This window comes from Bos taurus, chromosome 7 (assembly GCF_002263795.3).
Source record: "Bos taurus isolate L1 Dominette 01449 registration number 42190680 breed Hereford chromosome 7, ARS-UCD2.0, whole genome shotgun sequence".
NCBI lineage: Eukaryota > Metazoa > Chordata > Mammalia > Artiodactyla > Bovidae > Bos > Bos taurus.
This window is the reverse complement of record NC_037334.1, coordinates 18,077,032-18,097,671: the sequence shown is the minus strand read 5'-3', so window position 1 is coordinate 18,097,671 and position 20,640 is coordinate 18,077,032. Positions and strand designations below refer to the sequence as shown.

At 47.9% G+C, this 20,640-nt stretch overlaps 2 protein-coding genes across 2 annotated transcripts in view; one reads left to right on the top strand and one right to left on the bottom strand.

Annotated features, from left to right (window-relative positions):
- Positions 1–20,640, bottom strand: part of ACER1 (alkaline ceramidase 1) — a 57,275-nt gene that overhangs the window by 35,099 nt on the left and 1,536 nt on the right. The window lies entirely within an intron of this gene.
- Positions 12,931–18,156, top strand: CLPP (caseinolytic mitochondrial matrix peptidase proteolytic subunit). Its single transcript, NM_001046414.2, has 6 exons — positions 12,931–13,158; positions 13,249–13,320; positions 13,833–13,929; positions 14,815–15,002; positions 15,735–15,840; positions 17,816–18,156. The coding sequence occupies exons 1-6, from the start codon at positions 12,973–12,975 to the stop codon at positions 17,983–17,985; spliced, it is 819 nt and encodes a 272-aa protein (NP_001039879.1). The 5' UTR covers positions 12,931–12,972; the 3' UTR covers positions 17,986–18,156.

Sequence of the window (20,640 nt, the reverse complement as noted above, 5' to 3'; positions counted from 1 at the left end):
AAATGGCATTATTTCATTCTTTTTCATGGTGGAGTAATATTCCACTGTATGTGCCACATCTTCTTTATGTATTCATCTATAGATGGGCATTTAGGTTGCTTCCATGCCCTGGCTACTGTAAACAGTGCTGCGATGAACATTGCAGTGCGTGTATCTTTCAAAGTATGGTTTTCTCCAGGTATATGACCAGGAGTGGGAATGTGGCAGCTCTATTTTTAGTTTTTTGAGGAGCACCATACTGTTCTCCACAGTGGCTGCACCTATTTACATTCCCACCAACAGTGCAGGAGGTTGCCCTTTTCTCTATAGCCTCGCTGGCATTTACTGTTTGTGAACTTTATGATAGCCATTCCGGTTGGTGTGAGGTGATATTGTAGTTTTGACTTGCATTTCTCTAATAACTAGTGGAAATCGGTGCATTTTAAATTGCTAAGACAGATTTTAACAGTACAGATTTTTAAAAGAAAAGCCACTTCTTATTAAAAATTTAAAAATAGAAGAAAATACGGGGAATCTTCCACCCAGATATACTCTCAGCATTATTAGCATTTTGACCTTTAACTTCCCTTTCTGGAGGGGTGTGTGTGTGTGTGGGTATGTGTGTGCGTGTCTGTGTGTCTGTGTATACGTGCATATACACCAGTATAAGGTTTTAGAGTTGTTTTCTTTCTTTCTTTATTTTTGGCTGTGCTGGGTCTTCGCCGCCGCATGGGCTTTCTCTAGTTGCGGCAAGAGGGCGCTACACTCCAGGTGTGGGGCACAGGCTTCCCATTGTGGTGGCTTCTCTTGTTGGGCTCGGTACTTGTGGCACACAGACTTAGCTGTCCCATGGCTTGTGGAATCTTCCCAGACCAGCAGGCATCGAACCCCTGCAGTGGCAGGTGGATTTTTTTTTTTAATTATGAAAGTACAATAACACATTTAAGGAGACTTAGAAAATACAGAACAAGGTCACATACAGTTCCACTATATCTTATAATTTTTTTAAGTAGATAAATTAAGACTTCTGGTTGGAGTTCCAATATCAAACACTCAAAAATGAATAGACTGAATATACAGAGAAGTAGAAAGATATAGTATCAGCAGGTAGATTCTTAACTACAGGACCACCAGGGAAGTCCTAGAGTTGCTGTCTACTTGCTTACTTTTCTGGCTTTCTATTTAGGGGTGCAATGTACAATTGCCTCCTGAAATAAATGTATGGGATCATGTTTTTGAAAAGTGAGTTTAATTTAAAGATGATGCTTAAGTAAATCATGGTTACAGGCACAGAAGGGCAAAAATTTTAAATCTGAAAATATGCAAGGCTCTGAAAGACATGATTGGGCAATTGATGAACTTTAAAATTGTTGTTGCTCACTCTGTCATGTCCAAATCTTTGCAACCCCATGGACTGTCATTCACTGTCTCCTGGCGTTTGCTCAAACTCACGTCCATTGAGTCAGTGATGCCATCCAACCATTTCATCCTCTGTCACCCTCTTCTCCTCCTGACCTCAATCTTTCCCAGACTTCCCAGGTCTTTGAATATGGACTGTTTATTAGACAATAATATTAAATAGATAGAAATTTTCGGAATTCGATAAATGAATCACGGTTACCTAAGAGAGTATCCTGGGCTTCCTAGGTGAAACTAGTGGTAAAGAACCCGCATGCCAATGCAGGAGACATAAGAGATGTGGGTTCAATCCCTGGGTCAGGAAGGGAAGAAGGCACAACAACCCACTTAGTACTCTTGCCTGGAGAATTCCCATGGACAAAGGAGCCTGACAGGCTGCAGTCCATGAGGTCACACAGAGTCAGACACTGGCAGGCAATATGACAAAATATTAGTGATTGGTAAATTTGGGTAAACGATAGATGGCAGTTCATGGGATTTGTCTTGCAACTTTTCTGTTGCAATACAAATGTTTCAACATGAAAAGTATTTTAAGTTGACAAATTAGGGGCATTCCTTGGTAGTCCAGTGGTTAGGACTCCGCTCTTCCACTGCTGAAGCCCAGGGTTCAATCCCACAAGCCTCAGGGCAACTGAGTCATCGTACCAGAACTAGAGAGTTCATACACCACACCGAAAGATTCCAAATGTCAATGAAGATCCCAGGGACCATAACCAAGACCCATCAAAAGAAACTGGCCATCAGATCTGGCCATTTGAAAGTCACTGGTGACCTCACCCATTTGTGTCTCAGTGGAGTTGTGGGGGGAAAGTCTGGTTAGAGCGGGTTCAAGAGACACTAAAAAGGGAAGGAGTGAAAATATTGCCACCTGCTGCATCAACATGGATGAAACTAGAGATGATCAAAGACAAACAGCCTACCATATCATTTATATGTGGAATCTGAAAAAAAAAAAGATACATAGTTAACTTATTTACAAAACAAAAACAGACTTACCGACATAGAAAAAAACTATGGGAAAGCAGGGGTGGGGCGGGCGGCTGGGAGAGGGATACGTTAGGAGGTAGGGATTAACAGATCAACTCTGGTACATCCACACAACGGAATATTATTCAGCCTTGAAAGGAACGAATGAATCAATGAATATACACGACACCAGTCACTCTCAAAAACACTACATTAATGAAAGAAGCCAGTCACAAAAGACTGCTTATTATATGGTTCCATCTACATGACATTCTAATAAAGGGAAATCTAATCCTGAGTGACAGAAAATTGGATAAATGGTCATTTGTAGATGAGGATAGGATGGGGTTACTGCAAAGGGACCCAGGGCAATCTTTCTTGGGTGATGGAAAGGTTCTCCGTGTTGACTGGGGAAGTGGAGACACTGTGGGTTTGTCAAAACTCATCAAACTATATGCTTAAAGTGTACTCAGTAGTGTCTGATTCTCTGCAACTCCATGGACTATAGCTGGCCAGGCTCCTCCATCCATGGGATTTTTTCCCAGGCAAGATACTGGACCATGTTGCCATTTCCTATTCCAGGGGATCTTTCCAACCCAGGGATCTAACCCATGTCTCTTGTATCTCCTGCATTGGCAGGCGGATTCTTTACCACTAAGCCACCTGGGGCCTCCCTGATAGCTCAGCGGTAAAGAATCCGCCTGAGATGCAGGAGACTCAGGAGACGCTGGTTTGAGCCCTGGGTGGTGAAAATCCCCTGGAGGAGGAAGTGGCAATGTGCTCCAGTGTTCTTGCCTGGAAAAAAATCCCATGGACAGAGGAGCCTGGTGGGCTACAGTTCATGGGGTCTCAAAAAGTCAGAGATGACTAAGCCCAAAGCCTTAAAATGGATACATTTTATGAACTGGACATTACATGTCAATAGAGTTGATATTAAACCAAGCTGAACAAGGAAGAAAGAAGATAAAAGAAAATAGTGGTGTACATTGTTGTGGTCTTTGGGTGATGGAGTCCTGGGTTCATAGCAGAAATGGGTCAGGTGGGACTTCCCTGGTGGTCCAATGGCCACTCCCACACTCCCAATGCAGGGGGTCTGAGTTTGATCCCTGGTCAGGGAACTAGATCCCACACACCACAACTAAGAGTTCACATGCCACAGCTAACAGATCCTGCACAGCACAACTAAGACCCCGCACAGCCAAATAAATACACACAGCCAAATAAATATTTTTTTAATGGGTCAGGGTATAGTGGGCTTAGCTGATGGTTCCACTGGTAGTCTGAGGCATTCACGCTGTGAATTTCCAGGACAGCTTACCAGGAACATATGGAGAAGACAGTCTCCTCTCTCTCCACTTAAAAACAGTGTTTTGCTTTCACTGTATTTTTTTAAATTCAGTTTCCATCTATTTCTGGTATGTCATTCCATTTTTCCATGTATGGCAGTCATTTAAAGTTTCTATTTTAAACTAAATGTATATTTGAATGTCTTAAATGAGGGGATTTACAGTAAAATTATTCATGATTGTATAGCTGGCACACATTTGCATGACTAAAGTTTAGAAAACCTCATGGTTTCCCACCACTTTTTGTTGTGCTCTTTTCATGAAGGCAATGGCACCCTACTCCAGCACTCCTGCCTGGAAAATCCCATGGACGGAGGAGCCTGGTAGGCTGCAGTCCGTGGGGTCGCTACGAGTTGGACACGACTGAGCAACTTCACTTTCACTTTTCACTTTCCTGCATTGGAGAAGGAAATGGCAACCCACTAGTGTTCTTGCCTGGAGAATCCCAGGGACGGGGAAGCCTGGTGGGCTGCCGTCTATGGGGTCGCACAGAGTCGGACACGACTGAAGTGACTTAGCAGCAGCAGTTTCATGAATATTGAAATTTATAGGCTTGGTCTACCAGATGGATTGCATTTCTTGAGGGTTTGTGTGTGTGTGTGTGTGCATGCATGTATGTGTGTGTGTGTGTGTATAGGCAGTGAAGTAAGAGAGAGACTTTTATGAAGTATCAATACCTAATTACTTGCCTCCAGAAGAAGATTCTCCCCATTTGTCAGGTGAGGAGAATGCACTTACGAAACTTTCAGATCCTCATCCAAGGTCTCAGGAAATAAGTAGTAGGGTAGAGACTGAACCCAGGACTCTCTCCCCTACCCTACCACCCCTTAACTGTTAATAATTACCACTGAACAATGACTGGAGACTTCCCTGGTGGTCCAATGTTTAGACTCCACACTTCCAATGCAGAGTGCACGAGTTCAATCCCTGTTTGGGGAACTAAGACCCCACATGTCACAGGCCAAAAATAATAATAACTGAATACTTTCCAGTTTAAAAATTGAAGCCATCTAGAAAAACTTAATTTGAAAAGACACATGTGCCTCAATGTTCACAGCAGCACTATTTACAATAGCCAAAACATGGAAGCAACTTAAGTGCCCATAACGAATGGATAAAGAAGATGCGGTATATATATATAATGGAATAGTACTTAGCCGTAAAAAATAATGAAATAATCCCATGTGTAGCAACATGGATGGATTACATCTAATTCCCATGGATGGAATTAGAGATTATTATACTAAATGATGGAGAAGGCAATGGCACCCCACTCCAGTATTCTTGCCTGGAAAATCCCATGGATGGAGGAGCCTGTGGGCTGCAGTCCATGGGGTCGCTAAGAGTCGGACACGACTGAGCAACTTCACTTTCACTTTTCACTTTCATGCATTGGAGAGGGAAATGGCAACCCACTCCAGTGTTCTTGCCTGGAGAATCCCAGGGACAGGGGAGCCTGGTGGGCTGCCGTCTATGGGGTCACACAGAGTTGGACACGACTGAAGCAACTTAGCAGCAGCATACTAAGTGAAGTAAGCCAAACAGATAAAGACAAGTACCATAAAACATCACTTACATGTGGAATCTAAAAAAAAAAAAAACGATAAAAATGAACTTATTTACAAAACGATAAAAATGAACTTATTTACAAAACAGAAATAGACTCACAGAAATAGAAAACAGCACAGGCATATGGGGTCTTAGTTTCCCAACCAGGGATCAAACCCATGCCCTCTGCAGTAGAAGCTTAAAGTCCTGACTACTGGAATTTTCATATACTCCAAAAGCTTTTAAAATTACACCATGGGGGGCTTCCCTGGTGGTCCAGTGGTTAAGAGTCTGCCTGCCAGTGCTGGAAACACACCAGTTCAATCCCTGATCTAGGAAGATCCCACATGCTGCAGAGCAACCAAGCCCGTGCACCACAACTACTGAAGCCTGGACTCTAGAACCTGTGTTCTGCAACAAGAGAAGCCACCTCAATGAGAAGCCTGCCTGGCCCAACTAGAAAGTAGCCCCCACTCAATGCGACTAGAGAAAGCCCATATGCAGCACCAAAGACCCAGCACAGCCAAAAATAAATAAATGAAATATTTTTAAAAAATTACACCATGGGACTCTTTCCATGTCAATAAAAGTGAATACACAGAGACTTCCCTGGTGGTTCAGTGGTTAAGACTCAGCTCCCACTGCAGGGGGCCCAGGTTCGATTCCTGGTTGGAGAACTAGGATCCCACCTGCTATGCAGCAAGGCCAAATAGGGGGATAAAAAAAAGTGAATGCACAATATCTTTGTCATTGCTGACAACCCATTTAAATGCCCCTCCCCCACTCAATTGCAGGAGACCTGGAATCAATCCCTGGAATGGGAAGATCCCCTGGAGAAGGAATGACAACCCACTCCAATATCCTTGCCTGGAGAATTCCATGGGCAGAGGAGCCTGGTGGGCTACAGTTCATGAGATGGCAAAAAGTCAGACATGACTGAATGACTAACATTCCCCTCCACCCCACCCCACCCCTACAATCCCCCTACCCCAGCTCAATGGCTCCCCAAAGCATCTGATGCTTCTGAAACTGATGGCTGATCTCAACAGCCTGCCCACCTGCCACGTTTGTTCTTCTCCTGGACCATTCTCTTCCTTGGGCCTGTGACTGACCCCATCCTGGTCCTGGGTCCCTCCTCTCACTTCAACCCATTGTTCCTGGGACAGGGTGGGGAGGGGAGAGCTCACCCTCTCCCATGCTGCCTGAGTGCCAGAATTACAGAACCATCCGCTGCCTGGAAGTCTCCACTCTGGTATCCACAGGCTGTCCTAGCTCCCCAGATCCCAACCCAGTGGTTCTGAGCAGCGGCCATTGCACAATGTCTAGAGACCTTCTCGGTGGACGTAACTGGGAGGACGCTACTGACACCTAGTGAATGGAGGCTAGGTGTGCAGGATGAACCCCCACAACAAAGAACTTCAGGCTGGCGGTTCCCAACATTTTTGGAAACCAGGGACCGGTTTCATGGAAGACAATTTTCCCGTGGATTGGGTTGGGGGTGGGGATAGAGGGAGAGCGGGGAGGGCTGATTTCAGAATGACTCAAGGGCATTACATTTATTGTGCACTTTATTTCTAATCTAATGCTTCCACTGATCTGACAGGAGGTACCAGTCTGTGCCCCAGAGGTTGGGGACCCCTGTGCTGTGTGCTCAGTCACTCAGTCATGTCCCACTCTTTGTGACCCTATGGACTGTAGCCCATCAGGCTCCTCGTCCAGGGGATCCTCCTGACCCGGGGATCAAACCTCTGTCTCTTACATCTCCCGCATCGGCAGGCAGATACTTTACCACTGCGCCACCTGGGAAGTCCCCATAGTACACTTGATCTTAGCCAAAAGGCTGAGTATTTCAACCCCAAACGTCAGAAGTGTCAAAGTTGAGAGACTCTGCCCTAATCTTACCCCAAACCGACATCCCCATCTCAGTAAAAATCACCTCCATGCCCCCAGTGACTCTAGCCAGGCAGGTTTGAAGCTTCCCTTCCCCTCCCTCACCAAATTCAATCCACTCCTGAATTAATCAGGTAATTCTAGATGCTGCAACAAACAACCCAAAATGTTTAATGACTCAGATATGATGGAAGCTTGTTTGTTCATTTTTTAATTTCTTTTTTTGGGGGGTATGATTTTTTAAATGTATTTTTAATTGGAGGATAATTCCTTTACAATTTTTTGTTGATTTATTCAGGAAATTTGTTGCTTAGCCATCTAAAATCCAAAATGTAAGAAGAAAGGAAAAAAATCCAAAATGTATGTTCCTGGGACTTCTCCATTGGTCCCGTGGCTAAGACTCCAAACTCCCAAAGCAGGAAGCCCGGATTCAATCCCTGCTTGGGGAACTAGCTCCTGCATATCGAAACTAAAAGTTCACATGCCACAACTAAAGATCCCATGTGCTGCAAAAAAAAAAAAAAAGAGAGAGAGAGAGAGATCCTGTGTGCAGCCTAATAAATAACTTTTTTAAAGTGTGCCCCTGACTGGCAGGTGGTTCCCCTCCCAGGCTCCTCCTAGGGTCCCACCTTGTTCATCAGGCCACTGCACACAGCTTCGAGAGCTGATGGAAGTCGAAAGAGTGGGGCGAAGTCATGCCTATTTCCCTAACTCCTGGATTTGTAAGGGTCACACAGCATCTCCTTGCAGGGTCCCTTGGTGAATGAACACATCACATGACTTCTGGGATGCAAGGGATGCTGAGAAATGCAGCCCCAGGATGCAAGGGTGTGGCGACCACTCTCCAAGATGACCTCCAATGATACCCACCTCCTGGTAGTCACCCCCAGCATAGTCCCTGGTCCAACACTGAATCGTGGTTAGCCTGTGTGACCACTAGAAGTAACCACGTGTGAGTTTCAAAGCTGAGCTATATTACACATTAGAGCTTCCACTGTGCTCTCTTGGATCACTTATTCTAGGGGGAAGCTGGCCGCCATGTTGTGAGGACACTCAATTAATCAAAAGGTCTATTTGGGAAAGAACTGAAGCCTCCCAACAGTAGTCAACTATCCAACTTGTCTGGCATCCAACTTGCTATCTATGAGTGAGCCATCTTGGATGTGAATTCTTCAATTAGTTGAGCATTTGTGTTTTATTATTCTTCTTCTTGGCCTCTTTGGCCTCGCCTCGTGGCTCATGGGATTTTCATTTCCCAACCAGGGATAGAACCTGGGCCCCAGCAGTAAAAATTTCGAATCCTAACCACTGGACCACCAGAGAATTTCCCATAATGCATGTTCAACTTATGATATGTTCATGTATGATGAGTTTATCAGATGTAACCTTATCATTAGTCAAGGAAGATCTGTTCTGTCATAAATAACCCTGTGGCTAAATCTCGCTTTGGACCATTTCCTAAAAATGAGTCACTACAAGTAGAGTGTAAGAATTTGAAATTTGGTGCCAACTTCAATTCCAGTAGTAATACCCTCATTGAGCCTTTACCTGGGGGGATCCATTTACCCACAGCCTATTCAGCCCTCAAGGTTTCTGTTTCTTTCTTTCCTTTTTTTTTTTAATTTTCAATCTCTATCAATTCAACGGGCCTGTTTTGCATTCATCTAAGAGAAGGAAACAGTGATCAGAGTTTCTCTTGGATCCTGGACTGAAAACTGGTGCTCAGATGCTCAGTTGTGTCCAACTCTTTGTGACCCCAAAGACTGTAGCCCACCAGGCTCCTCTGTCCATGAGATTTCCCAGGCCAGAATATTGGAGTGAATTGCCGTTTCCTCTTCCAGGGGATCTTCCCAATCTAGGGATTGAACCCGTGTCTCCTACATCTCCTGCACTGGCAGGAGGATTCTTTACCACTAGCGCCACCTGGGAAGCCCCAAAACCGGTAGGATGGACTGATTTGCAGCCAAGTGTTCAAACTGATTCTTCCTCCCCTGATTCATTCATTCATTGGGAATATTCAGAGCAAAGTCTGGAAAAACAAGAGACTGGTAAATATCTGAGTGCCTATAATGTGCCAGGTACTGTTCAAAAGTTGCTTTTTTTTTTTTTTTCATTTCAGGTCACTGTCCACTTTAATTTAGATTGGTGACTTTCAACCAGAAGCAGGTCTATTCTTAGCAGGGGGCACTTCAGCACCTGGCAACTTTGGAGACAGTTTGTGTTGTTATGATGGAGAGGGGATTCCTAGTATCTAGTGGGTGGGGGCCAGGGATGCTGCTCCACACCCTACAGTGCCCAGGACGGCACCCGCTCCCCAACAAAGAATCATCTAACCCAGAATGTTAACAGTCCTGAGGTTAGAAAACCCCAGTTTAAATGAAGTGGAATAGAAGACAGTAGAATATATCAGAAGGGGTTGCTCAAAAAACAAATAAGTATCATTTCACAAGGCTTCTCTAAGGAGGTAATGATTTTTTGGTTTTTTTTTTTTAATATTTATTTATTTGGCTGTTCCAGGTCTTGGTTGTGGCATACGGGATCTTTAGTTGCTGTGTGAAAACTCTTAGTTGCAGGATGTGTGATCTAGGTCCCTGACCAGGGATTAAACCCAGGCCCTCTTCTTTGGGAGCAGAGTCTTAGCTACTTGATTACCAGGTAAGTCCTAAGGAGATGGTGTTTGAACAGAGATTTTTGTGTTGAGCAGGATTCAGGCAGAGGACACAAGCAGAGGCCAAGTGGCTAGAAGGCACTTGGCATGTCTGGGGAGCAGAAAGTGGGTCAGCGTGGACCCTGAACCCAAGTGGAGAAGAAAGGGTGGAGGAGAGGAAGGTAGAGGTCAGCTGGGGTGATGGGAAGCCAAGGAGAGGATTTTAGGTAAAGGAGGGATATGGTTTTGTTTCTAGGGAGTATCCTGATAGTCTAGTGGTTAGGATTTGCCCAGATTCAATCCCTGGTCAGGGAACTAAGATCCCACAAGCCATGAGGCCCAGTGGCTGCCCTCTCCCACCAAGAAAAAAGCCTTTACAAGGATCACTCAGGCTGCTGAATGAAATAACAGCTAGGAGTCCAGAGCAGGGGAGAAGCTACAACACTGACCAGGGTGTTTTTCAGGGTAGTGACAAGGATGCAGGAGGTGAAAAATAGTTGAACTGTGCTTAGATAGAGCAGGTGTAACACAGGCAGTGAGGGCAGAAGTGTGGGGCAGTGTTCGAGTGGGGCACTGCAGGCATGGGGGGCACTGATGGGACAGCCCTTCTCCCCAGAGGCAGGGTGGGAGCTCCGGCCTCAGGGAAGCGGGCTGGGCAGGGTCACCCACCTGACTCATAGCAGAAACTGGAGGGGCCAATACTGCTCCCCCACTTCTTCAGTCCCTGCAGTGGGAACACCACTCCTAGCAACAGGGTGCCTGCAGTGAGTGAGTCAAAGTCGCTCAGTCGTGTCCGACTCTTTGCAACTGTACAGCCCATGGAATTCTCCAGACCAGAATGCTGGAATGGGTAGCCATTCCCTTCTCCAGGGGATCTTCCCAACCCAGGGACCAAACCCAGGTTTCCCGCATTCCAGGTGGATTCTTTACCAGGTGCCTCCAAGGTCTCCTCTATACTCTTCCGCTTCCACGTTCTTTCCTCTTTCCTGCCCCTGATTCCATAAGGTGAAAAGTGTCTGTGTCCTTCTCTATTTCCTCATCAGACCAGGCACAAAACTATGCTTATCTAGGACACCTAGCTTTGAGTTTAGAGTCCAACAATTAGGAATGGTCTGCCTGTGAATTCCTACCTATGCATCAAAAGCCATGCCAAATGGACCCCCATTTGGGAGGGCATCTTGGATGCCCGTGGTTGCAGATCTAACACAATAACTCATACACATCAATTACCATATGTAAAATTAGACAGCCAGTGGAAATGTGCTGTATGACACAAGGAGCTCAAATCCGGTGCTCGGTGACAAACTAGAGGAGTGGGATGGGGTGGGAGGTGGGAGGAAGGTTCAAGAGGGAGGGGACATATGTATACCTATGGCTGATTCATGTTGATATATGGCAGAAACCATATTGTAAAGCAACTATCCTCCAATTAAAAATAAAATTAAACATATATAGAATAATGTATATAATATATAAATAGTAAATATGTGTATATATATATATAGAGAGAGAGAGAGAGAGAGAAATCTCTCCCACCAAATACACATCAATAGCTAATACAAATCGAGTACTTGTTACATTCCAGGTCCAATTCTGAGGACCTGACAATGATCCCAGGATGTAGTTTATTACTACCATGTCCATTCTATAGAGAGGAAATTAAGGCTCAGGGACACACAAACTAGTTGAGTAACGGGTGTGGTGACCCAAGGACTACAGAGCTGATGAAACCAAGGAGGGTCTTGGAATGCAGGAATGGGAAAACCAGACCCTCATCATCTTTCTCTCCCCTCCCCATGTTGTAACTATTAACAGATTTCAGGTCCTCCGGTCTCCCCTCCTACCCCACACAGGGAGAAGGTATTTGCCTTACTCTTTCCCCACCCAGTATACGTGCGTCATCCAATCAGCAAATGACCCGCAAGACTCCTATCCCACTCCTTGTACCCTGGGTATAAAAGTGGACTAAGGACCCCTATTCAACGTTGGTTCTCCCTTGAGCTGGCCCACTAACAGTGTCTCCCACTCTGATAAACTTTATTCTCCTCTCATTCTGCTTCATGTCCAAAAAGTCTTTTCCAACCCGCGCATGGACCATGACAGTGGGGCCAAGATTTAAACACAGAGAATGCCACTCAGCAGCAGGAATCCCTAAATCCTTCCCTGTAAAACCGGTTTGATCATCACTATCTTCCAAACAAGAAACTTCAGGCTCAGAGGAGTTAAGCAATGCACCCGAAGATCACACAGCATGTCAGTGGTTAAACCAGGCTTGGCATACGGGTAAGCTGCCTTCAAAGCCCTCAGATCTTTTTTTTTTTTTTTTTTAAGTTTTGAAATATGTTAATTTACCCCTAAAAGTTACATTAAATGAAGAATTTTTGTTTTTATTTTTTATTGAAGTATAGTTGAATTCAAAGCCCTAAGCTCTTAAGCTACCTCCTTTGCCACTTCATCTCTGGGTTCAAAGTGTACTTAATGAGCACCTACTGTGTGCCAGGCAACGGTTCTAGGCTCTGGACACAAAATACGGAACAACTCCCAGGTGACATTTGAACTGAAAGATGAAAGAGAACCTCTAGATCGTCTAGATCGAAAAGAGGTTCCAAACGTTACCAGGAGCCTTCCTTCACCCCCCACCTCCCCACACACACCTTTGTCCATCGTCCTCCCTTTGCCAGGAATGCCTTTCCCTACATAACAAACTCCTATATATCCTTCAAAGCCCAGCTCCAACACCTGCTCCTCCTAGGAAGCCTTTCCAGACCGACCTCCCGGGTGGAAGTCCGCAACTTCCACCCTTGGGCTTGCATATCTTGGGGCCTTCCCACTACCCCATACATAACCATAGACGGATGGGAAGGTCTCGGGAGTCGGCCCCACCAGGCTAGATGATCGTTGAAGCCCAGGCCCAGTGGGCGCACGGAGCTGATTTTTTTTAATTAGCAACGAAGAGCAGAAAATTCTTCAGGAAGAAGACCCTAACATGTATCTTGGAAGCTCTCCAGTTCCACTCTGCCACCACTTCTCTTGCTCCGCCCCTCCAACGCCCAGCCCCGAAACGTGCCCCATGCTTCACGGAAGTGGGCGGTCTCGTGAGGCAGCGCCGCGGGCGCAAAGCACGCTGAGAGTTGTAGTTCCGGCATCGTACGGAAGCCGAGAGGGACGTGCCGCGCGATGTGGCCCAAAATATTGCTTAGGGGGGGCCGGGTGGCGGCCGGCTTGTGCCCAGCACTGGGGCCTCGCCTCGCCGCCCGCTTTCCCCCGCAGCGGACGCCCGAGAATCGCCTGGCCCCGCAGCGGAACCTGCACGCGACGGCGGCCCGGGCTCTCCCGCTCATTCCCATCGTGGTGGAGCAGACGGTACAGTGGCCGGACGGGGACACGGCCCGGGGGTGCAACGGCTTGGGGCACGGAGGGCGTCTGACCCTAACCCGCGTCTTTCTTCCCCAGGGTCGCGGTGAGCGCGCCTATGACATCTACTCGCGGCTGCTTCGGGAGCGTATTGTGTGCGTCATGGGCCCTGTGAGTGCCTCGCGCCGCGATCCTCCCCTTCGTCTGCCCAGATCTCCGCAAACCTCCTTGATCCTCTGACTTCTCCCCCATGACTTTCCTCCCTAGGCTGATGCTCTTGTCCCAGTCTGACACTCCCTGCTTCTTGGGCACATAAGCCCCCTGATGCGCCCTCCTGACCTGTAGTCCCCCTTCTACTCCTTTAAATCCTCTGCGTCTCCCTCCCTAATTTCTGACTCCCTCCTCATCTATGATCCTCCTTCCCATTCCTGGGCTCCTATCCGTCTCCCCAACCTCCTCACCCTTTTCCTTCCTGCTGCCTGAGTCCCCCCTTCCTGTGTCCCCAACCCCCTGGTTCCGGATCACCCCCACCACATCCACTCCTGATCCTGAACGCTTCCCCATCTGTCTTACTTGGGCCCTGACCACCTTTCTGGTGCCCTGACTCAACCCCAGCCACCCCATAACTGCTGCCCTTAGCTTTCACCCCCATCTGGGGACACCCCTGCTCTCCTCACTTGCAGATCGATGACAGTGTCGCCAGCCTGGTCATCGCGCAGCTGCTGTTCCTGCAGTCGGAAAGCAACAAGAAGCCCATCCACATGTATATCAACAGCCCCGGTGAGCAGAGCCTTCCCGGGTCCCATGGGCACTCCTGGGGACACACCAGGTGACTCCAGGGACTGAGACCCCTAATTAGGGAGGTTCTGCCTCTGAAGCAAGAAAGGGGGCAGAGCTTCCTTTGGAATCTCCAGAGGGTCTGGAAACCTCCAAAAGCTGCCTCTTCCCTTGCTTTTTTAAAGAGGCACCTGAACCTGCCTCTCCGTTGTCAAAATTTTTTAAACTGGTAGATTCCACCCTATCCCCCAAAAAAGGTAGAATAGCCAACAGCCAATTTATTTTATTTTGGTCGAGTTGTTCCTCCTGTGGGATCTTAGTTCCCTGAGCAGGGATCAAACTCAGGCCCATGGCAGTGAAAGCCCTAACCACTGCACACATGGGGAATTCCCTGAATAGCTGATCTTAATTGATCGTTTACTGTGCTGGGCACTTTTATAAGCACTTTGTAAGCATTTAACTCATTTTCTTCATGCAGCCTCACGTGATGGGTAGTGTTTAGTTATCTCCAACCTACAAGGAGGTACCATGTCTCCGAGACTGGATAACTTGCCTCTTGCATCACATGTGATGACCTGACCAGCCAGGGGTCATACCCAGGCAGACTGGCTCCAGAGTCTTCGCTCGTAGTTATTACATTCTCCCAATTCTTGAGAATGTGGCCAATCTCATCCTCCACTGGGTCCACATCCAAGTGTGGCAACTGTCAGCTCGCTTTGGAGCCAGCCCTCCAAAAGCGAGGAGCTTTTGTTGCCCCCACCTGCTCTGTGTCTCCTTCCTACCCCTGGGAGTATTTCTGTTTGAGACCCCAGCCCTCTTCAGGGCCTTAGGGGAAAGGATGGTTGGGGGGTAGCTGGCACAGCCCCTCACTCTCGGCCCCATCTGCAGGTGGCGTGGTGACCTCGGGCCTGGCCATCTACGACACGATGCAATACATCCTGAACCCCATCTGCACGTGGTGTGTGGGCCAGGCAGCCAGCATGGGCTCCCTGCTTCTGGCTGCTGGCACCCCAGGCATGCGCCACTCACTCCCCAACTCCCGCATCATGATCCACCAGCCCTCTGGGGGTGCCCGGGTGAGTGTGCCTTGAGAGCTGCTTTGGGGGTGGGGATGGGGGTCTAGACAGGTGAACCAGCCAGAGAGGCAGGAGTCACATGACAGGGTGGGTTTTAAATGTAGGTTTTGTTGGTATGCAGATATGGTGAGGCCAACTGATCAGGAGAGGGTTACCATTAAAAAGTTTGTGACTCACAGATCCCAAGAGGAGGGAGTGTGCCAGGCCTTGGGGACCACACAGATGGGCACCAGGGTTGGTCAAGAGGAGAATGTGGGCAGGAGCCTTCTTCAAGGTTTCTGCTGGAAAGAACGTGTGAGGTTAGGATGGGCCAGCGTGAATAGTGTTAGTGGGCTCTAGGGCATAGGGATTGTCCCTAGTTGTCTGGTACCCTGGGGTGATGGGGCAGGAGGATGGTGACCCAGGGTGTGAGAGCTCTGCAGAGGAGGTGGCAGGGGTGTGGGCTTGGACTGGCGGCTTTGCATGTGAAAAGTGTGTTCTGGGCAGCTTTCTGATGTCTCTAGGAAATTAGCTCCCTCCCTTCTAGTCAGGGAGGCACCAGCTGCCAGAAATAAGAACATAGAGTTAATACAGAGAGCCTTCCTGGAGATGGTGACGATGAAACAGGCTATAGAGGCCTGTCCCACCTGCCTGAATGCTGGCAGCCAGAGCCCAGGGCAGTCTCCTGAGTCCCTGTCCCTTCGAGTGGCAGACCCTGATCCCAACCTCCCCCCTCTTGGGATGGCCCCCTAGGGCCAAGCCACAGACATCGCCATCCAGGCAGAGGAGATCATGAAGCTCAAGAAGCAGCTCTACAGCATCTACGCCAAGCACACCAAACAGAGCCTGCAGGTGATCGGTGAGCGCCCCCTACAAGGCCCTCGGCTGCTGTCTTATTGGAACCAACACAGGCGTACGGGTCAGGCCTCTGGACCTGGTGCGGCTGACACCAGGCTGGATCGTCCTGTGGTGGGGGCCCTCCAGGGCCCTGCAGGATGTGTAGCACATCCCCAGGCGCTGCCCACCAGCTGCCAGCAGCACCTCCAGGGGTGATGGCCAGAACAGTCTCCAGCCATCACCCCGTGTCCCCTGGGGATCAGAATCCCCACCCCACCCCACCCCCAGTTGAGAACCCCTGTTCTGAGCACTTTTTTTAGAGACCCAGGGACTTCCCTGGTGGTCTAGTGGTTAAGACTCCACACTTCCACTGCAGGGGATGCAGGTCTGATCTCTGGTCAGAGAATTAAGATCCCACATGCCACACAGTATGGCCAAGAAAAGATAATGATAATAATTTAAAAATTAAAAGACATAAAAACTTGACTGAAAGAGGTCCAAAGGCTTTGAACAGGGTCTCCCACAAAGAAGATTCCAAATGGCCAAGAAACAGAAGCCAAGGTTCTCATCACCTTTAGTGATGATGTTTAATAATGATGTGTCACCAGTGGGACTTCCCTGGAGGTCCAGTGCTTAGGACTCCGTGTTTCCACTGCAAGGGGCACAGGTTCCATCCCTGGTTGGGGAACCAAGATCCCACATGCTGCATGTGGTGTGGCCAATAAAAAAGAAAAAATGATAATAATGACATCATCAGTTATTCAGGAAAGGCAGATCAAGGCCCTGATGAGATATCATTTCAGTCCACTGTGCTGGGTGTGCTCAATTGGATCCAATTCTTTGAGACTCCACGGACTATAGGCCTCCAGGCTCCTCTGTCCATGGGATTGTCCAGGCAACAATACTGGAGTGGGTTGCCATTTCCTACTCCATTTCAATCCACTGGAGCAGCTCAAATAGAAAATACTGACACCACTGAATGCTGAGGGAAGCCTGGAGCCACTGGAACGGTTATCCACTGCAGGCAACAGTGATAACTACAACCACTTCGGGAAGCTGTTAGGGCTCTGAGGGTGAACACCCAGAGAGACACCTGCTTCCTCTGCTCGGCATGTAACCAAGGGAATCAAGCGCTTCTGTCCGAAGATGCAGACAGGAATGTAGTCCTGTTCCTACAGTCTCAAATGGGGAAAGACCCAAGTGCCTGACAACAGAATGAGTGGCCAGTGGTGGTATATTCATGAGGTGGGACGCTACACAGCCACAAGGACTGGGCCACAGCCTAGATAAATCTCCAAAACAGTGCTGAGTGGGAAAAGGAGTAAACGCTCTGGTTATATGTTTATTTACTTTTTTAATTAATTAACTTTAACTTTTTTTTTTTTACCATATTGCTCAGCATGCAAAATCTCCAACCAGGGGTCCAACCCATGTCCCTGGCAGTGAAAGTATGGAGTCCTTTTTGTTTTTTTAATTTGGCTGCACCAGGTCTTAGCTACAGCACGTAAGACCTAGTTCCCTGACGAGGGATGGAACCCAGGACCCCTGCATTGAGAGTGTGGAGTCTTAATCACTAGACCGCCAGGGAAGTCCCTGTGATTGTGTATTTAAAGAGCAAAAAACTGGCATAACCTCTATGCCATTAGGCCACTGTTAGGGGGTGGGGGTGGGAGTGGGGATGGACACTTAGCAACTGGATGTGTCCCCAGCAGGGTTTGGAGGGTCTGATCTGAGTGCTGGCCGCATGGGTGGGTTCAGTCTGAAAATCACCACACTGCCCACTCCCACGATCTGTGCCCTTTCCTAGATGTGTATTTACATATCAACAAGCTATCAAAAAAAAAAAGAAACAGGTATTTTACTGGTGGGGAAACTCAAGGCACAGGGATGGGGAGGCCAGGGTCACACAGGGTGGACTTGGGCTGATTGAGGACTGGAATGTGGCCCTTGGGTGTCCATTCTTCACCACCCACATCTTGCCTGTACGCCCCCTGCAGAGTCAGCCATGGAGAGGGACCGCTACATGAGCCCCATGGAGGCCCAGGAGTTCGGCATCTTGGACAAGGTTCTGGTCCACCCCCCACAGGATGGGGAGGATGAGCCGGAGCTGGTACAGAAGGAGCCGGGGGAGCCAACAGCAGTAGAACCCGCCCCAGCCAGCGCCTGAGAACTGGCCTCCCTCTTGCCCTCCCAGGGAGAGTGGAGGCGCCTGGCCTGTGAGCCCCTCCACACTGAGCCTGGAGGGGCCCCTTGAGGAACTGTGGATTTGGGGGTGCCCCTCTGGGTGGGCAGCCCAACTGAGACACTGTGATTTTAAATTAAATCTTTGTAGCCTTTGCTCCCGGCTCCGGCACCTTCCCTCTGGCATCTACCCTGGCTCACGTGTGCCTTCACCCTGACCTTCATCTTGAGCAGAGCTAAGAGCCTACATGACACTCCAGAGGCCACAACTTATTGTGAAGAAGACACAGAAGTCTCCGTCCTGAAGAAACTTACATTCTTGGGAAAGTAGACGGTTTTTTTTTTTTTTTTTAAATCAGGGCAAGAGATATGCAGTGTCGGGTGTGTGTGACAAGAATTAGATGAAATGACCCACAGAGGCCTTGCTGAGAAGGTAACATTAGAGCAAAGACCTGAAGGAGGTGACGGTCAGGGGAGCCAGATTGCTATCTTGGGACACAGCAGTCCTGGCAGAAGGCATGGCAAGTGCAAAGGTCTTGTGGCAGGACTATACCTGGCACATGAGGGGAACCATGAGGGAGCTGGGGTGGCTGGAGGGAGGGAGTGAGTGAGGGGAAGAGTAGAGATAAGAGCAGGAAGAGGAGTATAGATCGTAAAAGGTCTGGTAGGGCTTCGCAGATGGCTCAGTGGTAAATAATCCACCTGCCAAGATTCAGTCCCTGGGTTGGGAAGATCCCCTGGAGGAGGAAATGGCAATACACACCAGTATCCTTGCCTGGACAATCCCATGGACAGAGGAGCCTGGCAGCCTACAGTCCATGGGGTCGCAAAAAGTCAGACACGACTTAGTGATTAAACAGCAGCAGGTCTGAGATAGGAGGGAGGTGCCCCATGGAAGGTTTCAAGAAAAGGAACAGGGGACTTCCCTGGTGGTCCAGTAGCTAAGACTCTGCACTCCCAGTGCAGGGGGTCTGGGTTCAATCCCTGGTCAGGGAACTAAGATCCCACATAGTGCAACTAAGCCCGAGTGCTGAAACTCCTGAGCCTGCACCACAACAAAGACCCAGGACAGCCAAAAAAGAAACAGGAGCCACAGAGTGGTGGGTGGAGGGCGGCAAGCACAGGAATCTGGAGTGAGGAGACTTGGAACCACCCAGAGGAAGGGTGACCTGGCCCCAGCCACATGGTGAGAGAGGCTGGTTTCCAGCCAGGTTTTAAAGGCAGGGCTTACAGGTAGGATGTGAGATTTGAGAGAGAACGAAATCTCCCCAAACTCCTAGGTGTTGGCCCAAAGCAGCCAGAAAGATAAGATGTTTCCAGGAGAGCTGGGGAGAGGAGCAGGGGTCGGGATCAAGAGTTGATTTTGGATGTCTGAAGTCTAGCGTGCCTCTCCCCTTCCGCCCCCACCCCCCACCCAGGGTTGGAATTAAAATGTAGGAGACTTCAGTGTGTCCATGAGTTAGCAGTCAGGCTGAGAACTGGTTATGGCACTTGGCCCTGCAGAAATCACTAGTGGCCTTCAGTAAGACCACTTTTAGTGCTAGGGGGCCAAAAGCCAGGTTGGAGTGGACCCAGAGAGAAGGGGCTGGAAAATACTGGGAGCTAGACAAGTTTTTCAAGGAATTTTGCTGTCAGAGCAAAGAACAATTTTTGTTGTTGTTTTTTTTTAATACAGACTTTTTAATTTGGCTTCATTCATCAATTACATTTGGTTGAACTTTTTCATTCTGCGCAATTTAAAATATATACAAAAGTGGAGAAGACCCTCGTGGTCCATTGGTTAATAATGGCCTGCCAATGCAGGGGACACAGGTTTAATCCCTGGTCCGGGAAGATTCCACATGCTTCAGAGTAAGTAAGCCTGTGCGCCACAACTACTGAAGCCCACATGCCCTAGAACCCGTGCTCCACAAGAGACACCATCCCAGTGAGAAGCCTGGGCACCAAAGCTAGAGAGTGGCCCCTGCTCTCCACAACTAGAGAAAAGCCCACACAGCAATGAAGGCCCGGTGCTGCCAAAACAAAAAACACCTGTAGTAATTTTGTTTAGGAAAAAAAGTAGAGAAACTAGAATAATGAGGTCTCGTGTACCCACCACACCAATTCATGGCTGATTATGACTCGTCCCTCGCCTGCCTCTACAGAGCCTCTACCATGCCTTTGTAGTACTTTGAAGCAAATCCCAGCTTTTCATTTCATCTGTAATATTTCAGTATGTATTTCTAAAATGATAAGTAATTTTATTTCTCAAAAATACTAAGAATAACCACATGACCCAGCAATTCTATTCCTTTTGGTATATAGCCTTAAAAAAAAAAAAAAAAAAAAAAAACTATTTAGAAAAGATAACATGCATGCCAATACTCATGGCATTATCTACAACTGCCAAGATATAGAAGCAATCTAAGTGTCCATCAACAGATGAATGGATGAAGAAGATACAGTACATATACACAATGGAATATTACTCAGCCATAAAAAAGAATGAAATAATGCCATTTGCAGCAACATGTATATGGACTTGGAGGGTATTATGCTAAGTGCGTTAAGTCAGACAGACATTCTGTATCATATCACTATTACGTAGAATCTAAAAAATAAGCTAGTCAATAAAACAAACAAAAAAAACAGACTCACAGAC